Source organism: Neofelis nebulosa, chromosome 1, assembly GCF_028018385.1.
Source record: "Neofelis nebulosa isolate mNeoNeb1 chromosome 1, mNeoNeb1.pri, whole genome shotgun sequence".
Lineage (NCBI taxonomy): Eukaryota > Metazoa > Chordata > Mammalia > Carnivora > Felidae > Neofelis > Neofelis nebulosa.
Window position 1 is genome coordinate 148764151 of NC_080782.1, and position 22452 is coordinate 148786602.

At 47.4% G+C, this 22452-nt stretch overlaps 1 protein-coding gene across 1 annotated transcript in view; it reads right to left on the reverse strand.

The window, feature by feature from the left end:
- The window catches only part of COL23A1 (collagen type XXIII alpha 1 chain), a 360958-nt gene that overhangs the window by 313790 nt on the left and 24716 nt on the right, over positions 1-22452 (reverse strand). The window contains exon 2 of the mRNA XM_058739053.1: positions 22069-22135. Coding sequence (XP_058595036.1) covers positions 22069-22135 — 67 coding nt within the window. The remainder of the gene's footprint in view (positions 1-22068; positions 22136-22452) is intronic.

Sequence of the window (22452 nt, forward strand, 5' to 3'; positions counted from 1 at the left end):
AAGAGGTTGGGCCAGAGCTTTCCAAAGCAGTCCATGATAGTAAAACCTCCTTAACAGCCTGTGTGCAGTCTTTGCCGTGAGAAGTAGCCTGTCTTGTCTTTTAGAAATAGTGACAGAATGCATGAAAGACAAGGAACACTTAATTTGAAACCTATAGATGTGTGGTGGTTTTAAATCTTTTTTTTTAAAGCTTATTTACTTATTTTGAGAGAGAGAGAGATCAATGAAAGATAGATAGATAGATAGATAGATAGGATAGAAAGAGAGGGAGAGAGAGAATCTCAAGCAGGCTCCACACTGTCAGCACAGAGCCTGACATAGAGCTCAAAACACAGCTGTGAGATCATGACCTGAGATGAAATCAAAAGTCAGACACTTAACCGACTGAGCCACCCAGGCTCCCTGATGCATAGTATTTTTAAACATGTCCATAGGGGTGCCTGGATGGCTCAGTCAGTTAGGCGTCCAACTTCAGCTCAGGTCATGATCTCATGGTTTGTGGGTTCAAGTCCCACATCCAGCTCTGTGCTGGCAGCTCAGAGCCTGGGGCCTGCTTCGGAGTCTACATCTCCCTCTCTCTCTGTCCCTCCTCCGCTCACACTCTCTCTCAAAAATAAATAAAACATTAAAAATTTTTAATAAATAAACAAACATGTCCATAAATTCTTTGACACCCCTCTCTCAAAAAGCAGGTCTAACTTGTCTCCCCTTGAATAGCAGCTGTCCTTCATCACTTACTTCTAATGAAGAAAATGTGGCAGAAATGATTTTGCATGCGTTCCCAAGCCAGTCACAAGAGGCGATCCACACAGCCTCTCCTGGCCTCCCCTTGGGACGTTCACCCTTAGATCCCAGTGACTACACTATGAAGAAGCCACACATGCAGCCACGTGGAAGTCCAGGTGCAGATGTTCCGGCCACAGCTCCAGCTGAGGTCCCAGACTATGTCCGCATCCCCCAACCCCTGCGAAACATGGTGTGAGCTCTCGTGCGATCCCAGCCTCCCAACCAACACCAAGTGGAGCTGAGACCAGCTGTCCTCACCAAGCCCTCGCAGTACTTGAGATTCATAAGCAAAATAAACACGTGAAGCGATAAGATCTGGGGGTGGTTCATAGCACAGCAATAGATGCAGAACCTGGGACAAGAAGGAAGGGACTTTCGAGATAACATAGTGCAACTTGGCCATTTGACAGAAGATGGAAGTGACTTGCCCCAAGGTGACCCAGAGACGGCCATGGACTTATTTTTGAGAGAGACAGCATGAGTGGTAGAGGGGCAGAGAAGCGGGGGGACAGAGGATCCAAAGCGGGCACAGAGCCAGATGTGGGGCTTGAACTCATGAACCGTGAAATCATGACTTGAGCCAAAGTTGGATGCTCAAGCGACTGAGCCACCCAGGTGTCCCTCCTATCTTTTGATTGTAAGTCTAACACTCTTTGTATCTCCTGCCTGGGACTGACCCAACACTCATTCCAACCCCCTTCTCCCTGACCTCTCAGTGCAGATGAAGGTCTGCCGCTAAGGATGGAGAGATGAAAAGAGGAGTCGAAGGTTCCAGAAACATCCCTGAGCAGCCAAACCAGCCCCGGACTGCCCGCCTCCGGAATTAGCATGCAAGGAGAATAAATGCCCGTGAGTTTCAGTTAGGGTTTCTGTTATCTGCAGCCAGATGCGTGCCTAACTGATACACTGGCTTTCAGATGGCACTGAATTCAGAGCTCCTACTTGGCATTCCCAACTTACTTTGGTACTGATGCCAGAAACACATAACCAAGCTAAACCATGTAACTCCAGGGGCCAACTTGAGAGAGCTCCTCACTGCCCTTCTTGCTGCCAGAATTGCCAGAATACTCAGAACAAGCTGGTCCTCACCCATCCTCAGCCTTCAAAGCTGACCCAGACCTGCCCCAGCATCCTGAATGCTCCCTCCAGCCAACGGAGGACAGTAGATGCCTGGTGCTTTTCTCAGCTCTACAGTTACCGAGTCACAACACCAGGCTCCCCAGGGACTGCCTGAGCCCTCAGAGGGGTAACGAAACAGATTGCACAGCGCTTACCTGACAAGCAGAACAGGGGAGGCCCCCAGTGAGTGTGTGCAGCCAGGGTATGTCTTCTGCTGCTGTGGGTGGGGTTTGCTCAGAGACCCCCTCCTCAGGTCCTATCCCAGCTGAGGCCTGAGGTCACCCCCGTGTCGAATCAAAAGCTGACGGCTCTGACCGAAGCTTTACACCAGGCACCTTTTTTTCCTGAGTCTGTTTACCTGGTCATGACTTAGTATTATCCCTTTTAAAATAATCAAGTTTTGGGGTGTCTGGGTGGCTCAGTCAGTTGAGTGTCCGGCCTCAGCTCAGGTCATGATCTTGCAGGTCCGGAGTTGGAGCCCTGCATCAGGCTCCGTGCTGACAGCACAGAGCCTGCTTGGGATTCTCTCTCTCTGCCATTCTCTCTGTCCCTCCCCTGCTCATGCTCTCTCTCTCTCAAAATAAATAAACTTAAAAAAAAAAAAAGCAATTCCTACAGAAACACATGAACAGGGAGGTTTACTACCTATCGGCAGTGGAGACGCAGGGAGCCAGCTGTGTTTTTCATTCTGACTTCCAGTTTGCCAGGCGCCGATGCTTTTGGTAAATATAATAAAATGATGCAGTAGAAAATAAAATTTTAAAAACCCAAAACATAAAAGCACTAGCCCATGTTTTTTATTATGAGATTCAACAGACATAAAATTACCGCTTAAATTGCTGTAAAACTTTCCAAATACTCTCAATTTCTATCCTAATCTTGTTATAGGTCCATAACAAACAGTTCAAGGGCCAGCACCCATTGGCAAACCACATTTTGAGTAGCACTGCCCGGAGCACTGTTCAACAGCAAAAATGCAAACATCTTAAATGACCAGCAATAACGCAGTTGTTAAATACACTTTGGTATATCCATGTTATGGTTTAGCAATAAAAAATAATGAAGCCTATGAGTCAGTAACTCAATTCCTAAGTATATAGCCAACAGAAATGAAAACATATGTTCCCACAAAAACTTGTACATGAATGTTCATAACAGCTGCATCCATCATGGCCAAATATAGGAAACCCAGATGTCCGTAAATGGACGAATGGATCAACAAAATGTGGTATATCCACGCGATGGCATATTATTTGGCCTTAAAAAAGGAACGAAATACTGGCGCATGCCATACACGGGTGAAGCCGGAAAACCTTATGCTAAGTAAAAGAATCCACGTACCAAAGGTCACATATTTATGATTCCACTTAAACAAAATGCCCAGAAGAGGCAAATAGAGTGAAACAAAAAAATAGAGGGGCACCTAAAAATTAGGGTGGCTCAGTCAATTATTCATCCGACTCTTGACTTCAGCTCAGGTCATGATCTCATGGTTCGTGGGATCGAGTCCCACATGGGGCTCTACGCTGACAGTGTGGAGCCTGCTTGGGATTCTCTCTCTCTCCCTCTGTCTCTGCCATCCCTCCACTTGCACACACTCTCTATTAATCTCTAAATAAACAAACACAAACAAACATTTAAAAAATATAGATTAATGGTTTCCAGGAGCTGAGGGTGACAGCAGGATTGGAAGATGATGTCTAAGGGGCACAGGGCTTCTACTTGGGGTGACAGAAATGTTCTAAACACAACCGTGGCAATGGTGGCACCACACTGCATACACTAAAAAGTGCTGAATTGTACACTTTAAATACATGAATTCTGTGGTATGTGAGTTCCACCTTTTTTTTTTTTTAAGATTTTTTAAGTAATTTCTACACCTAACATGGGGCTTGAACTCACAACTCCAAGATCAAGAGTCGCATGCTCTTCTGAGAGCCAGCCTGGTGCCCCCTGTGAGTTCCACCTTAATAAAGCTGTTACAAAAACATAAGGAGAGTCCTACAGCTATTAAAACAAATGAATTAATTATTTAAAACCTAAAGAAATCCTACATCTGTATGTTTTCACTAGGGATTTCTCCCAAACATTTAAGAAAGGTGCAACATAGAGGCACCTGGTGGCTCAGTGGGTTAAGGGCCTGACTTTAGCTCAGGTCATGATCTCACGGTTCATGGGTTTGAGCCCCACATCGGGCTCTGTGCTGACAGCTCAGAGCCTGGAACCTCCTTCAGATTCTGTGTCTCCCTCTCTCTCTGCTCCTCTCCCCTGTGCACTCTGTCTCTGTCTCTGTCTCTCTCAAAAATAAATAAACATTAAAAAAAATTTTTTAAAAAAAGGACAGAAAGGAGCAACATTAAATCATATACTAATTCTTCCAGAAGAAACAGGGCTAACAGTTCCCAATTCATCTTATAAGTCCTGGTCTTAATACTAAAAACTGACAATAGAGGGAAAAAGGACACTTACAGACCATCTCTCTATGAAGACAGATGCAAAATCCCCAAACACAATGTTAGCAGATTGGATCTAGCAAGCTATTAAAATAACATAGCCTAATCAATAAGGGTTTACTTCCAGGAATGCAAGGGAAGTTAACATTCTAAAATCAATGTAATCTACTGTTTTCACAGAGAAAAAAAAGGGGGGGGGTAAGCTATTATCTGATTAGCTCATAAATGCAGAAACATCACTGGACAAGTTTTAACACCCAGTCATAACTTAAAAACAAACAAACAAACCTCACCACAAACTAAGAAAAGAAGAAAAACTTCTTTAATGGGATTGGCAGCTGCAAAAACCCTAAAGTAGTGGTCATGCTTAGTGTTTCCCTCCGGGTTGGGTTATGAAACCAGGATGCCTCTGCTCCAGCACGATGGAAGGTCTCAGCCAAAGCAGTGAGTCCAATAAAAGAAATAAAAGGCACAGAATAGGAAACAAACAAAAAAACAAAAAAACCCTCTATTTATAGACAATATGATAGAAAATACATGGAAAATCTAAAGACAAACTGTTAAACATTAACAAGCAAAGGTGCCAAGGACACTAGAAATAAGAGCAACCTGAAAAATTCTCAGCAACAAACAGGAAATGAATTTTCAAAAATATTATCATTGAAAATGGTAGCAGAGGGGCACCTGGGTTAAGTGTCAGACTTCAGCTCAGGTCATGATCTCACAGTTCATGTGTTCAAGTCCCGCGTCGGGCTCTGGGCTGACAGCAAAGAGCCTGCTTGGGATTCTCTCTCTCCCCCTCTCTCTGTCCCTCTCCCCAGCTCATGCTCTCTCTCTCAAAATAAATAAACATTTAAAAAATAAAAAATAAGTAAATAATCCACAACCACATGTAGCAAAATGGATGGATCTCATCATGATCAACTAAAGACAAACAAATCTACATCATGTGATTCCATTCACGTAAAGCACAAAAACAGGCAACGCTAGCCTATCGTGTGAGAAACTGGGATGCTGATCACCCTTGGGGCAACTGGGGGGGGGGCGGTGGGCAGGGAAGGGGGTGTGTCTCTGGAGGGCAGGTCATGTGCTGTTTCTTGTCTGGGCCATAGGTGTGTGCTGTCTATGCAAATTGAGCAAGCTGCAAATTTAAGATATGTGCTTGGCCTGTAGTTAAGTTCTATTTGGACAAAAAGTTAAAACAAATAATGAGGCAGACATCAGAGGCATAGATATGCTGTGTTTCTTTTTTAAGATTTTTTTTTTTAAGTTTATTTATTTATTTTGAGAGAGGGAGAGAGAGAGAACAAATGGGGGAGGGACAGAGAGAGAGGGAGACAGAGGATCTGAAGTGAGCTCTGTGCTCACAGAGCAAGCCCGATGTGGGGCTCAAACTCACAAACCATGAGATCATGACCTGACCTGAAGTCAGATGCTTAACCAACTGAGCCACCCAGGTGTGCCTTAAGATTTTATTTTTAAGTAATCTCTACACCCAATGTGAGGCTCAAACTCACAACCCCGAGATCAAGAGTCACATGCTCTTCCAACTGAGCGAGCCGGCACTCTGCGATACATTGATATTATAGTGACCAAAGCTATGAATGGTTGCAGAGACACAGAGTATCAAGTACATGCATATTCACTGCCCTTCTTCCACCTTCTGTGGAAGCTTGCCCCCAGAATCAGAAGGAGCAGGACCCAAGCTGGGAGACTTTTACACTGGAAAGAGTGGAAAACCACTGGTGTGGAAGGAAATGTTGGAAGAGGTCCAGGAGGACAGAGGGAAAGCAGGGAGGCTGCCCCAGCTCCCTGCCTGGAGTCACGGTTTATTGTTTATTTGAACAGGTCTCCACGTAAGCTTGGCCGTGGGCCCCAGAAGTCCATGTGGGTTGTATGAATTGAGATTTGTACCTTTAAATTGTGAAGACAAAAAAAAAAAAGTTCATAATACCACGTATTATTTTATTTCTGCAAGAATTTAAATGTGTATATCTGTAAAATATTTACATCCAGGGAATGGTATTGGAGAGGGTGGTAAGGTGAGGAAAAAAGGGAGACTTTTCTTTGAACTTCAGTGCTATGTTGTTTTTGAGGAGGGAGTCAGTGGGGTAATTTTAAGAAGCACAGTTTGCTTTTATAATAATAATTTTTAAAAAATAAGGGGCGCCTGGGTGGCTCAGTCGGTTAAGCGGCCGACTTCGGCTCAGGTCATGATCTCGTGGTCCGTGTGTTCGAGCCCCGCGTCGGGCTCTGTGCTGACAGCTCGGAGCCTGGAGCCTGTTTCGGATTCTGTGTCTCCCTCTATCTGACCCTCCCCTGTTCATGCTCTGTCTCTCCCTGTCTCAAAAAAAATAAATAAAAAAACGTTAAAAAAATTAAAAAATAAAATAAAATAAAATAAAATAAAAGGAGGGAGAAAAAACAAAAAAAAACAAAAATAAAATAAAATAACATAACATAACATAAAATAAAATAATAAAATAAAATAAAAGGGGGGCACTGGGTGGCTCAGTCGGCTAAGCATCCCGACTCTTGATTTCTGCTCAGGTCATGACCTCGTGGTTTGTGGGATTGAGCCTGTTGGTAGGAACCTGCTTGGAATATTCTCTCTGCCTCTCTCTCTCTGCCCCTCCCCTGCTCATGTGCTCGCTCTCTCTCTCTCTCTCTCTCTCTCTCAAAATAAATAAACTTAAAAAAAGTTTTTTAATGAAAAAATAAAAGGAGGGTAAGAAGACAGGAAAGGGGGGGGCATGCGGGGAGGCAGGGACCTTCAGGATGAAGCAAATGGTCTGCTCTAGGTAGAAAATGAGGCTCTCCATCATCCAGAGGTGGCCTGGAGACCAACTGAGTCAGTATGAGGACAGGGCAGATACACCTGAGTTCACGACTCCATCTCTCACACCTCTTTCACCTCTACCTCTTCCACCAAAGCAAACCCCTTGCATTCACCCACCTGTAAACTCTCCCTCCTGAGTTTATGCCCCCGAATCCCCCACATGCAATCTACCCCTCCACACATACACCTTCCCCAATTTTCTACACCCCCCACCCCTGCAAACAGTGAAGGGGCCAGTGCCCAGGTACCACAACGTGACCCTCACAGACCCCTCCTGATGGAGGTCCTGGATCCCAAGAGGGGAGCAGGCAAGAGGAGAGGATGTACATTTCAGAGAGCAAACAGGCATGGGAGGGTGGATGGAAGGTACTACCTTGTCCTCCTGGCAGTGAAGCTCAAGTCCCACTGGGGATGCAATATGGCGGGGGGGGGGGGGGGCGCACTCCTGGGCAGCTGCTCCTAGCCTTCCTCAGGGGCAGCCCTCTGTCCTGTCTGTGCCTCCCATCCCCCCATACGTACACATATACACAGAGAAAATGGTAAGACCACTCACTGGCCAGACCCCCTCCAGGGCACTTTGAGATCCACAGTCACAGCCAATAAGTGTGCCGCTCCTGTACAGAGCTGACCTTTCAGCAAGCACTTGGGCCAATACAGTCCCCCTTCATCCCCACCTAGGTGACAGGCAGTGCCATGGATGGGAAGTGATGCTCAGGGGGAAAGTCACTATCCAATCCTCCTGTGGGTGGGACAGCTCTGGTGCATTCCCCCCCTGCCTCCAAGTCACCTGCTGCTCCCACTCACCCAGGGGCACATGTGGTCTTGTGTATACATTTTTTTTTTTTTGAGAGAGAGAGAGAGAGAGAGAGAGAGAGAGAGAGAGAGAGAGAACAAGTGGAGCAGGTGCAGAGAGAGAGGGGGACAGAGGATCTGAAGCGGGCTCTGTGCTGACAGCAGCAGGCCTGACATGGGGCTCGAACTCACGAACCGTGAGATGACCTGAGCTGAAATCAGGCACTCAACCCAGGCACCCCACATTTTTAAAGGTACATTTGGTAGAAAGCACCACAGGGAGGCAGGCGTGTGTGCTTCTAACGGGGAACCCAGGTCTGGCCCCTCCTCCACACTGGCCATGCACTGGCCTTTGTTTGCAAGACTTTCCTTCCTCGTGAGCCCCCACCCCCACCCCCACCCCCACGGAACCTCAGCCCACAGCGCTTTGAACTTCTTTCTGTGCTAGCCTGTGAGTGGCCCGCACAGGACTACTTCTAAGGAAACAGACCAGGCAACAGGCTACTTCAAGCCAAGTGTCATGAAAATCATGACCTCGCGGGCAAGGCAGTGTGGCCGGCATTCAGTCCCGATTCTAAACACAGGGCTGCAAAAATAAAAAAGAACAGTGGAGTCAGGGAAGAAGGGAGGCTTTGCTGCATCATGGGGATGGGGGAAACTCCAGGGCCACCCAGAAGTAAAGAGCTTTATAACTGCTGCCTGCTGATCATCAAGTTGAAGGGCTCCCCAAGGATCCAGGAGTTGCTCTTTCTGCATCCTGGAGCAGAAGCTTCACTCGGGGATTCTGGCACCAAATGAACCAAGAGTCTAAGCAGAAACGACAGTCTGTTCCGCGGGGGAGACAACAAAAGGAAAGTGTCCCCACGGTCATGCTGTCTATGCTGTCTTAGTAACATCCCACCCACAATAATGATCTGTGTCAGGCTCTCTCCCACCTCATGAGGGGACCACAAATCCACTTCCTTAGGGATAAGTGAACAGACATTATTAGACGCCTAATGTATGTCAAGCACTTCCACATGTGTTCATCTCAGTGTATCCTCAACACAAACCCATGAAGAAAATAGGGTTATCCGATTTTACACACAAGGAGATGGACAGTTTAGTTTTTTTAAGTTTGTTTATTTTGAGACACAGAGAGAGAGAGGAGAGAAAGCAAGCAGAGGATGGACACAGAGAGAGAGAATCCCAAGCACGCTCCAAGGTGTCAGCACAGAGTCCCACATGAGGCTCGAACTCATGAACCATGAGATCGTGACCCGAGCTGAAATCAAGAGTTGGGCGCTTAACTGATGGAGCCATCCAGGGGCCCTGAGGAGAAAGACAGTTTAAAGAATCAAATAACTCACAGAGCCCATGGGTGGTGGCCACAGCTGGCACTCGTGGCTGGATCCATCCGCATCCAAATCCAGACTCCTTTCCTGGACGCCAAAAGGTATCCTGGCACCCACAGGAGAGATGCTTCTCTGCCTCTCCGCCCTGCCTGGAAACCCCAGGTGGAGGGACACACACAGAGTCCAGGCCTGCCCAGTGGGGCTTCTTCTCCTGGGACCCTGAACCTCAAGCACAGTGACACACATAAAAAAAAAAGTTGGTGGGGCGCCTGGGTGGCGCAGTCGGTTGAGCGTCCGACTTCAGCCAGGTCACGATCTCGCGGTCCGTGAGTTCGAGCCCCGCGTCGGGCTCTGGGCTGATGGCTCGGAGCCTGGAGCCTGTTTCCGATTCTGTGTCTCCCTCTCTCTCTCTGCCCCTCCCCCGTTCATGCTCTGTCTCTCTCTGTCCCAAAAATAAATAAAAAATGTTGAAAAAAAAATTAAAAAAAAAAAAAAGTTGGCTGGGCGGTATCTGAGAAGCCTCCATGCCCTGGGGACCTGCTGCCCTGATTCCCAGAACTTTCCTGCATAAGCCTCCTCCCAAGCAGGTGCATCACTTTTGTGAGCTCCGGTTTTCCTTCCAACACTTTCCCTTGCTATCTAACTCTGCCAACTTGATTCTGCTACTAGGAACAAAGAATGCAAGCTCGCTCACCATCCACCGAGATGTCCTCCTTCCTCTCTGCTCCCTGGAACAACACGCCAGCTACTTGCCCTCTTTCCCACGTCTGGGGGCACATCCCAGGGCCCAGCTCCCGTGACATGCCGCTACTAAACACTTATGGACGATGAAGCGGGAGGATGCATGCAGCACCGTGGGACAGAGCGAGACAAACTAACATATGAAGGGGGAAAGGAGACGTTTCTGGGTGTTTTTGCTGATCCTTTTTGTACAGTTTAGCAAGGGCAGCTATTTCTGTCCACACCCCTGACTTTGATCAGCCCCGGAAGGACGGAAGGCAAGCTGAGGCCACCTGTGCCAAGGGTGAGGGCACGCAGGGAGCCTGCAGCACCATCTCGGCAAGCCTGCAGGGATCCCAGCTCTGGGGTGGCACATGGAGCCTGCATGAGGCCACAGGAGGAGAAGAGGGGAGAGAAGCTAGGGGGTCCAAGGGCAGGCAAGAGATGAGGGGGACGATCCTGCAAAGAGGTGAGGCTTTCCAATCTCGGGAGGTGTCTGGAGGTACCCAGGTCTATACAACTCCCAAACCCTGCTCAATTTAGGCAACAGGATAAGGGGAGGTGGGTTACTAGAAGAGAATGTACAGGAAACGTTAGCTGCAAAGGATGGGAAGGCTTTTCAGGAAGGGTATTTCTGAAGTGTTTCCTTGTAGGGAATAGATTTCCGACACAGAGCGGCAAGTGCCCCAAGGCAAGCCAGCAGGAGCGGATCTGATTCACAGGGAAGGGACCCTGGCCAGCGCCAAACCAAATGCAATTGCTTCCAAACATCGGACCCCAGAGCCAGCTCAGAGCTCAGCCTAGCCAAGTCCTGGCCAGCGTTAAGCCTAAGTGAGGAAGGAGAAAAGGCCAAGTGGAGAAAACACTGGAAAGAATGTAAAGAGAGTATCAAGTTTAAAAACAAAAAGGAGGGGCGCCTGGGTGGCTCAAGTTGGTTAAGCATCGGATGCTTGGTTTTGGCTCAGGACATGATCTCACCGTTCCTGAGTTCGAGCACCGCAGTAGGGGCTTGGGATTCTCTCTCTCTCTCTCTCTCTCTCTCTCTCTCTCTCTCTCTCTCTCTCTCCCTCCCTCCCTCCCTCCCTCCCTCCCTCCCTTCCTCTCTGCCCCATCCCCCACCACTCTCAAAAATAAATAAATAAACTTTAAAAAAATAAAAGGAGGCCAACACCCCCCAAGGAGTTTTCCCACACAGGTCAAGAAACTGCCCCTGCAGGCCGCCCTGTTTGAGGACAGCGTGTAATTCAAGAAGGACAATGTCAGCTATGGAAGCTTCCTGTCTAGATTTTATTACCCTTTCCCTATAACTGTCCTCTAACAGACCTGTTATTCCACAAATCACCCAAAGATATTAATAGAAAGAGCTGAATTCCATGTGTTCCCTTACTAAAGGCTGAGTTTGTCCTCTGTTCCCACCACCCTATCCAACACTCAAAGAGGGCCTGTTACCAGCCAGCCATGCAGCCAGCGGATCATGAAGAAAGAATATGGATCCTTCAAGGAAAAATGCCAGGAGGAGAGAGATGCTTCAGGCAGGGGACTGACACACAGGTTCCAATTGAGAAACTAAGTCATTCCATAGGGCATAGGAAGGTGATGTGATTTGAGAGATGGGTCCAGAGAACAGGGCAGGAATCAGATGGAGAAATGCCATGACACAGGTGTGATGGTTAATTTCATGGGTCAACTTGGACGGACCATGGTGCCCAGATACATGGTCAAACATTTACTTTGGATGCTTCTATGAGGATTTTTTGGGATGAGATTAACATCCCAATAGGTGGACTTGGAGTAAAGCAGATTGCCCTCCATAATGTGGGTGGGCCTCACCCAATCAGTTGAAGGCCTGAATAGCACAAGACGACAGAATTCCCAAACAAGAAAGATTTCTCCAGCAGACTGCCCTTGGACTTCGTCTGCAACAACTGCCCTCCAGAAAGACTGAAACAATTTAAACACTATCACTCTGATCACTGAAAACAGTATCTCCTTTTACTAGGAATTTCTGCAATTATTCACAACAGATCAATAAGTATCCACTGAAGAAAAGTGTCACCATTTGTATTTTTCATTGGGAACTCCCTGTTCCTATTCTTTACCCATCTTTCCACTACAATATTTGACTTTTCCTTATTCTTTTGTAAGAACTTTATACTTCATGACTATCAACTGTACATTTATTATATGTGTTGAATTGTTTTCAGGTATTTTTTTAAACTTCTTTTTTTAATGTTTATTTATTTTTGAGAGACTGAGAGACAGAGAATGAGCAGGGGAGGGGCAGAGGGAGAAGGAGACACAGAATCCAAAGCAGGCTCCAGGCTCTGAGAGTCAGCACAGAGCCTGACGCAGGGCTTGAACCCACGAACTGTGAGATCATAACCTGAGCCAAAGTCAGACACTTAACCAACTGAGCCACTCAGGCGCCTCTCAGTATTTTATCTTTAAACTCTGTCAGGGTGAGATTTTCCATACAGAAAATATAAGCTCTAAGCTTAAAATGTTTCAGAAAACATTTTAAATAATGGCAGGGTTTTTCAGCCTAGACACCACCAACATTTGGGGGCGGGATCATTTTTTGTGTCGGAGGCTGTCCTGTGCCTTGTAGGATGTTTAGCAGCATCGCTGGCCTCTACCCACTAGATGCCAGTAGCATCCCCGCCACACCCCACATTGAGACAAACGAAAAACATCTCCGAACATTGCCAAATGTTCCCTGGGGACAAAATCTTCCATTTGGTGGATTCCGACTGCTTTATGATTTCTGACTTCAGTACCACGCTTCTAAACTCAACTTCCACCTCATAATTTTAAGTGACCTATTGTATTTTTGTGTTGCCCTCCACGGTTTCATTTTTCATATTTAAGTCTTCAGTTCATCTGGAGCATACTTTAGCACAAGAAATAAAGTAAGAAGCTGGAGATGATGATGATGACATTGAACTTAGCCTGGGAGAAGGCAGTGCCAACATATGAGTAGCTCCTGATACGTGGGACATTTAATATTCCTACCATACAATGTTACATGACACCTCACGTAGTGACAAGTTGCACCTGTCACCCAATACTTGGCACAGAGTTGGCCAAGCTGAGGTCAAAACAGTTTTAGTCCTACAGCCTCAGGATTCTCAGCTATGACTAAACCAGATGGTGCTCGATACACATTGGGTGGGTGGGTGGGTGGGGCGGGCAACTGTTCCAGGAATGTGTTTGCCCATGGCTATTTTACCCTTGGAATAATCCATCACAGCCTCCAGCAAACCACCTGATTCTGGAGTCTTCTGGAAAATTCCAAGGCATCTTCCATTTTAGTAGGAAAAAAAACACCAGAGTGGGTGCTTAGCTCTGTGTCTCGCTGCCCCTGGTTTGAACTTCTGTGTGCTTTGTAGTCAGTTTTTTTTTTTTAATATTAATTATCCATTGCTTTTCAATGCGTGTTAAATTTCTATAGAATTTAATGAATATAGTGGGCTCCCTCTGGTGGTCACAAGAAAATTTCCAAATTCCAATGGTCAGCACACAGTTAAACCCCAAGGCCTTTATTTACGGGACATGGTACATTTTGTAATTAATAGACTCAGAGTGGCTAAATGATGCCTTAAGAGAAGACCCCTAATTATCATCCCTCAGTCATCAGTGGGTCTACTAATTGGTTCATGAAGCCACTCACTATCTAAAACCATGCCTACCATCTTCCCTTCCGAGTCCCTTGTGGGAGATTTCCCATTTCTGCTCAGGGCATCAGGCTCCCCCAGGCTTGCAGCTTCAGGCACCTCTGTCCCCACCAGTGCCATCCATCCTGTTTGTGAGCTCTGTTCCACCGCGTGGCCCGTGCCTCCTGCAGCTGTTGCCCGCCATCAATTCTCACAGCCCCCACTCAAGTTCTCATGACCTCTCCTCCACAGAAGTCACCCAGCCGTCACTCACCATCCCTCCTCCACGTGCCCAGCACCATTCCAGGCTCAGTGGACACAGCAGGGAACAAGACAAAGACCATCCCCACCCACCTACCCTGAACACCCTCTCTGGGGGCTTCTCTGCTGGAACCGAATCTGCCTCCGGCCCTTACTCCATGCTGTTTTGAGTCCTCTTAACGCTGAACTCTTAACGCAGATTCCTTCAACTGTGTCATCTGTGGAATAACACCCACAACCGTCCATCCCCGAGACCTGCCCTTACTGCCCACTGCCACCTTCCAACCAAACACAGTTCCCCGCTATTCCAGGGGCTCCCCTGGAGTCGCCTCTGCTCAGAATGATGGGATCAGGAAATGTGCCCCCTGCCCCAGCTGGCTGAGATGCCAAGCAGTCCTCAAAATCCTGCCCGGCTATCATCTTCCCACTGCCCAGGTCCTCCTGATCTGAGGCGATATCTCCCTTCTTTTGATGTCTGTAAGACTTTTCTTTTTTGTTAAATTTTTTTAAAAGTTTATTTATTTTAAGAGAGCAAAAGAGAGAGAGTGAGTAGGGGAGGGGCAGAGAGAGAGGGAGAGAGAGAATCCCAAGGAGGCTCCTCACTGTCACTGCAGAGCCCAATATGGGGCTCGATCCCACAAACCGTGAGATCACGACCTGAGCCGAAACCAAGAGTCGGACACTCAACCGACTGAGGCACCCTATGTGAGACTTTTCTGTTCAGGCTCTTCCCATTCTTAATAGAGTAAGGTTCCTGTATCTGTCCCATGACCTCCAGTGACAGGCTCTGCAATTCCTGGCACAGTCTTTGTCAATATTGCCCACAGGAAGAGCACAAAAGAGGGATAAGGAGAAATGAATGAAAGAAGGAACAAATATCAAGGCATAATGAACTGGGGACCAGAGACCACACTCCAGAGTATTCTAGCCAACAAATAAGCAAACAAGATCAGACACCCAAATTATCTCCTTCAACTCTGTGCAGTCTTACACAGTAGGATAACTGCCATCAAGTGACCTTTTTATACCATAAATTCCAGTCAAGTAGGATTTCACAGGTTAAAAAAAAAAAAGGCATTATTTAAAAAATTATCTGAGTAAATAATCCAAAGGGGAATCACCATTTCTTGCTTCAGAGTACCAACAAAGGGTATATACCTGGGGGCGCCTGGGTCGTTCAGTCAGTTGAGCATCTGACTCTTGATCTCGGCTCAGGTCATGATCTCACGGTTTGTGGGATCAAGCCCCGCATCGGGCTCTGCGCTGGCAGCATGGAGCCTGCTTGGGATTCTCTCCCTCCCTCTCTTTGCTCGCTGTCTCTCAAAATAAATAAATAGACACCGAAAAAAAAAAGCAAAGGGTGCACTTCCTCCACTAAGCTCTTTCCTACACCAACAAACAAGCAGGCCAAACACAAGGAATTTTTAGCACCTATGTAACATTTGCCATTTGCTCTGTAACATTTGCCATAAACTAACAGTGAAACGTATAACTTTCATCATGCTCTCCCATGAGGGTTTCACTCTCCTGCTCAAACTTCCAGACACTGTCACAGAGCAGTGAGCGTCTCACTCTGATTCATCTTATCAGTGCGCATCATTTCGAAACCACATGCAACATCTCTGGTATATGATACAAGGATACTGTGGGGCACAAAGAAGAAATGAAAGGTACTCCCACTTTTCTGCAAAGTTCCTAACAAATTTCCAGGGCAGGTGGAGCCGGGTTAGAAACCAGTGCGAAGTGTATGCAGGGGCAGAGCCCCAGGCTTTGCACTGGTCCCTCTGGTTGCCGTTAGCAGTTGACAAGAGCTCATGGGCTACACGCTTCCTTTTTCTTTCTGGTTCTCTCACGCCTGTGCTCTGTCGCCAGCATTTTTCACCCACATCCCAGAAGAACACGCCAATACAGTCTGCCAAGCCTTTGTTCTTTCCCTCCAGAATATTCCCAGCCAACCTCCAGCTTCAAATCTCCTCTCCCCATCTCTCTGGCAGCCCTGCCTGACATCAGCAAAACTCAAGAAGGCAACAGGCTGCACGGTGGGTCTGGACGGGCCTGGGGACAATGGATCTGAGTTCACGTAACCACAAGTAACTCACTCTCAGGAAGCGAGTGCCAGGCCCTATTCTAAACAACTCACATGCATTAACTCATTCAATCCTTGCAATAATCCCAGAACATAGGTACTGTTGGAAACTTTCATTTCACAGGTGAAAAACTGAGGCACTGCTTGGATAAGTTACTCGTCCAAGGTCATCGAGCTAGTAAGTACTTTATCACCGGGCCTGGCTGACTATTGGACAAGTTCAACAGAGGGAAAGGACTGCCCTTGTGTGCCTGGAGTGGAGGCAAACCTCTGGTCACATCCAGACTCTGTCTACAGTCCCCAGCTGAGGGCCACCTGGACAGGGCTCGCCAGTTGCCCCTGCAGTGGTAATCTCTTATTTACAACCGCCCAGTGAAAACCATTTTGTCTTCTTCCAGGAACAGCACCCTAATATTCCTTGTGGTAAGTACCCTTCCCCATTCTCAGACCACATGGTTCTGGCAGCGTCAACCTGCCCCCACGACTGCCTCCCCCAGGTCCAAAATGGTCACATGACCCAGAGCCAGCCGATCAAGGCTTCCTATCCTCCAGGCACAGCAATTAGTTCAGGCAGAGGCATCTGCCCCAAGCCCAGCAAATCAGGGTCAATTCTGGGGCTTCTTTTAAAATTTTGGTAAAATGTATATAAATCTACAATCACTGAATGGTTCAAAGTTACACAATTCCACGGCATTTATTCACATCCACCTGAATACAGCCCGACCTCTGACCTTTCCACTTCCAGTTATATGAGCTAATAAGTTTCCTTTTCTTCATTAATGTAGGATGGTTAGAACATTAGTATTCTGATGCTTGACTCAAACAGTTAATGCAATGACCTTTTGCACCACAGTGGCCCATCCCAGGACATGTAGGATGATCAGGGGTCAGAGTCAAGATTCAAATCCAGGGTTCTCGGGCTCCAAGGTGTTGGGCACTGGCTCTGACCCAGCCCTTAGGATGACCTAGGGTCATGACTGTTCTTAGTGAAGTGGGGGCCGGGTTGTCCCTTCATCTGCCACAGGACAGGCTTGGGAATAACCCTGCCAGAGCCCTTCTTGCAATATTCTAGAATTGCTGCTCTGAGGGCGCCCTCCCCAACAGACTGTGGGCTCCCGTCCTTCCAGCCCGACACCCCCAGATGCCGCAGCAGTAACTGGCTCATGACTAGCTTCAGTACAAGCCATCAGGAGGGCAGAGAACAGAGTGAGAAGGCCGTTCTCCTCCCCTCCAATGCTTCCCTGCAGGCTGGGCTGTAAGAACACAGGACAGGAGGGGTGCCTGGGTGGCTCAGTCAGTGAAGCATCCGACTCTTGATTCCAGCTCAGGTCATGATCTCATGGTTCGTGAATTCAAGCCCCACATCGGGCTCTGTGCTGACGGTGTGGAGCCTGCTTGGACTTCTCTCTCTCTCCCTCTGTCTCTGCCCCTCCCCACCTTGTGCTCACTCTCTCGCTCCCTCTCAAAATAAATAAAACTTAAAAAAAACAAAAAACAAAAAAAGGACACAGGACAGGAAACCACCTAAACATCCTTGGTGGTGACTGGCCAGGCACCTCACAGGATAGCTCAACAGACAATAAGGATGCCATTATTTAACCAAAATGATGTAGTAGATGTCCTCTGATGTGCAAACTGAGTCACCATCTCAAAGAGAAACTGTGAATCAAAGAAAGCAGTACAGGGACAACAGCCTATGGTACCCTTTGTGGAAAGAAAAACAGGAGAGGAGTTACTCACTGAAATATACATAACACTACCTCAAAACCCAGGCTGCCCCATACCATAGCCACTAGTCACATGTGGCCATTTAAACTGAGTAACAATTTTAAAATTTGCTTCCTCTGTCGCACTAGCCACATTGTCAAGGGCTCCATAGCCAGTAGTGGCTGCCATTTTAGCCTAGATAACAGATCATTTCCACATCACAGAAAGTTCTGCTGGGCAGCACTGCTCTAGAAAGTCAGGAAGGGGGCGCCTGGGTGGCTCAGTCGGTTAAGCGTCCGACTTCGGCTCAGGTCACGATCTCGCAGTCCGTGAGTTCGAGCCCCGCGTCAGGCTCTGGGCTGATGGCTCAGAGCCTGGAGCCTGTTTCCGATTCTGTGTCTCCCTCTCTCTCTGCCCCTCCCCCGTTCATGCTCTGTCTCTCTCTGTCTCAAAAATAAATAAACGTTAAAAAAAAAAAAAATTTAAAAAAAAAAAAAAAAGAAAGTCAGGAAGCCTCTAGAAAGGTGACCAGGAGAACAGGGGAGGGGAATTATTCTTCATGTGTAATCTTTAGTAGTACCTGAACTTTTTTTTTTTTTTTTTTTTTTTTTTTTTATCACATCATACGTCATTTCCTACTCAAAAATAACCACTTTAGGGACACCGGGTGGCTTAGTCGGTTAAGTGTCTGACTTGGTTTCGGCTCACGTCATGATCTCACAGTTCGTGAGTTTGAGTCCTGCGTCAGTCTCTGGATTGACAGTGTGGACCCTGCTTGGGATTCTCTTTCTCTCTCTCTCTCTCTCCTTCTCTCTCTGCCCCTCCCCCACTCATGCTGTCTTTGTCTCTCAAAATAAATAAATAAATACTTAAAAAAATAATAACCACTTTTAAACCCTAAGTACATGGGTAACATAAGAAAAGAGTGTTGGGTAAGTCCCCTGTGTCTGAAGCCTGGAGATCTCTGCGGAAGGAGTGCAGGAGTGTCTCTCTGGGCAGGTGAATGACAAAGAGCAGCATGGGGGAGGGAGGATCCCCAGGTAGCAGACCCCCTTCCAGCCCCCACCGTAGGAAATTTTGACCCTCATAGCAACCTTAAGGCCCTCGGGATGATTCGCCTTCCTGTCTGCTTTCCTTTGCTAGGACTGCCCCAACAAGTCTCCACAAACTAGGTGGCTTAAAATGACAGACATTCTCCCACAGTTCTGGAGGCCAGAAGTGCAAAATCGAGGTGCCACCAGGGCCAGTTCCTTCGAGAATATTCTCCCCTGAGCACCCCTTTCCTCCAGCTCCTGGTGGCTGCAGGCAATCCTGGGCTTGTAGATGTATCCCTCTGTCCTCCGGAGAGCTCCTCTGCATGTTTCTCTGTGTCTCAAATCTCTCCCTTCTTTCGCATAAGGACACTGGTCACTGGACTTAGGGCCCACCCTAAATCCTGGATGGCCTCATTTTATAGACAAGAGGAGCAAGGCTCAGGCTCCTCCCTTGTCTGAGGTCACAGGGCACAGCCCTGCCAGTCTTCTCACCACTGGGTTGGGCAAGGGGCCTGCTCCCTTCTCAGCTCCAGGGCTTCCTTTTCACAATGGACAACACACGGAAGAGATGCCCCCTCCTCTGGCCTTGCTTATCTGTTTGATCAGATCTCCCAGGATCTGACAAAGGATCACACAGTCCCCAGGCCATGAGAAGAAACGGGGGTGGGCAGTGGGCATCTGTGAATATCTCAAATCAGATGGGGACCAAAGCTACAGAGGGCGGTTTGCGTGTCCTGACTCCAAACAGCTGCAAGGCAGATCAGAGCCCCAAAGACAGGAATCAGTGAAGGCTTCCAGTGCTAGAGAAAAAGGCTTCTGTCCTTTTTGTGACAGGGAGAATGTGCCAGCTGACAGGGGTTTGCATCGATGAAGGTCTCCAGGCCAAAGGGCTCCAATGAGGGGCACCTGGGTGGCTCAGTCAGTTAAGGATCTGACTCTTGGTTTCGACTTGGGTCATGATCTCACAGTTCCTGAGTTTGAGCCCCCCATCAGGCTCTGTACTGAGAGTGTGGAGCCTGCTTGGGATTCTCTCTCTCTGTCGCTCCCCTGCTCATGCATTAGGGCCTGGCCATGCTGGCCACACTGACCAAGCTGAGCACACCTCCCAGGACAGCTTGATAGCAGCCCTGAGACCCTCTGACGACAGCAGTGTAGTCCTGACCACCAGCAGGGGACCCCTCCAAGAGCAGGGTAGGTCACTGCACTCCTCTCAGCAGGACTGGGGGGGTTATGACCAGACTTTCAGTCCCCCGGGTCTTCCCTGGGACTATCTTGGAACTTCTCTTGGTGGTTCAGGACCCTCCAAAAGGAAGGCAGGTCACAGGATCCCTCCAGGCTCATGGGCTTTGACCCACCCTTTCTCTATGACCTCAAAAATGCCTACAGAGCCCACTCCAATACTGTTATCATTTTTTGATAAAGATCTTGATTGTTAATAAGTGACAGACCAAGATTTGAACCTGGTTCAGATTTATTTAGGAGCTCCATGCCCCCTCACTGCCTCCTCTACATGTCTATCTCTATTTGGGACTTTCAAACTTATGGTCAGCAATGCAGAGCAGGAAACCCATTTCAATCACCATCCAGGTCATACACTACAGATAGAAATAGCTCAAACAAAAATTTCTCTCCAATATGTTTTTATTCCAGCCTATGGCTAGTTCAACATTTCAAAACGCTGGCTGCAACCCACGGAACTGATTTCATATCTCACAAATGCTTTGTGACCCCAGTTTATTTATTGTTTTAATGTTCATTTATTTTTGAAAGAGAGAGAGAGACAGAACATGAACGGGGGGAAGGGCAGAAAGAGAGAGGGCGACACAGAATCTGGAGCAGGCTCCAGGCTCCCAGATGTCAGCCAGAGCCCCACTCAGGGCCCAAACCCATGAGCCATGAGATCATGACCAGAGCTGAAGTCAGACACTTAACCGACAGAACTACCCAGGCTCCCCGTGACTCCCAATTCAAAAAATACTTACCTACATAGCTCACATGAATTGACATGCATACAATACTTAGAAAGAGGTGTGGGGGGGGGGGGAATACAAAAAAAAAAAAAAAACCAAACAAGAGGAATCACTCCTATTGTATGCATTTTTCAGATCATCCTAAAACTCATGTGTCGATCTGAATATTTCCCCCCCCCTTGAATCAAACATCTGACTTGATGATCTGTTAATGATGTCATTACCTGTCATGTCCTTTTTGCTATTAAACTGTTAGAGGTGCTATTAAAGACTAACTCAAGCTCGTCCCTAAGATCCTCTTTCACTGGGCCCTCGGAGACAGAATTTTTCATACCAGGAGATCCACCTTTACAGAAACCCCAGGGCATCTCCCAATATGGAGATGTTAATGTTCAATGAGCTTTGTGTCTAGGCCAGCTGAAGTGGATTGGGAAATGCCAGACAGCTTGGCTAATGGAAGGAATGACAGCAAGGACAGGGGCCCCTGGGCTCAGTTCCTGTGTATTCCACGTTGTCCGGCATGGTGGGAAATCTAAGAAGTGTTGCGATTTTCAACTCATTCACTGGTATTACACACTGTTCTACAGAGGAGAATTCTTGCCCTGAAAATGCCAGGGCCAAGACAGCACACAGACTTCAATGATGGTCTATGCCAAGCTCCCATGAGGACAACCGGAAGACCTGATAGGCATCAGAATTCAGCCACAAGAACTGGGAATCCACAAATCCTGGCCTTATTCACAGCCATCCTGGTTGCACCACCAAAACCCAAGATAGACATTCTTATTTGAATCATTCAGATCATCATTCCCATCTTCCCCCCTCTACCTCCACCGAAAGAAATGAAAACCAAAAAACCTACAGTCACCAGAGCACTTATTTACCCCCTCGTGTCTGAACAGAGCTGGAATCACAGTTAATACTGTGTGGATGGTCCATGCCTGTTTCTGTCTTTGAAACAGGATGGCTTTCACCTTCCCAGTACCTAAGCCTTCATCATAAGTCATTTCTTTTTTTGTTTTGTTTTGTTTGTTTGTTTGTTTTCATCATAAGTCATTTCTAACAGTTCCTTAATTCCTACCCCAAGATCACCATCTTCATCAAACCAGGGCAGTTCACCCTGCTAGAATCTTTGACTAGTCGTCTGGTCAGGGAAAACAGGAAGAAAGACGCCGGATGGTCCACGAGGTACAACAGACAGACTGAAACCCATGCAAGCTCTTGACCATGTCCTCAGCAGTTCTGAGCAGACAGGAGACAGGACGCCAGGCCTCTGGGAAGTCAAGGGCCCACAAGAATCAAATATCCACTTACCTGGGGGGCAGACACACTCGGTCGGCGCTTCCCGAACCGTCCGGTGCTTGACCAGTCCCTCCAACTTCTGAATTAGGGAAGAAAAGAGAGGGGAGAAAAAAAAGACCAGCATGAGTTTGAGAGTGGAGAGGGGTAAAAGTGGAAAAATCAGCAAAAAACGATGTATTGGAAAGATCTACGTCGGCAGTGGCATTTTCGAGAACATTTATTACAAGGTAGTTAAATGCTACAGGCAGTCTGGCTATGAGAGGAGAAACGAAAATAAACATGCAACAATTATTTGGGAGTCCCTGAAAAGAAGGTGGCAGGTTTCTGCTTTGTTACATTTTCAAATACAAATCCAGAAAAGCCAAAGTGACCGTGCAGTCAGCATGCAGATGGGAA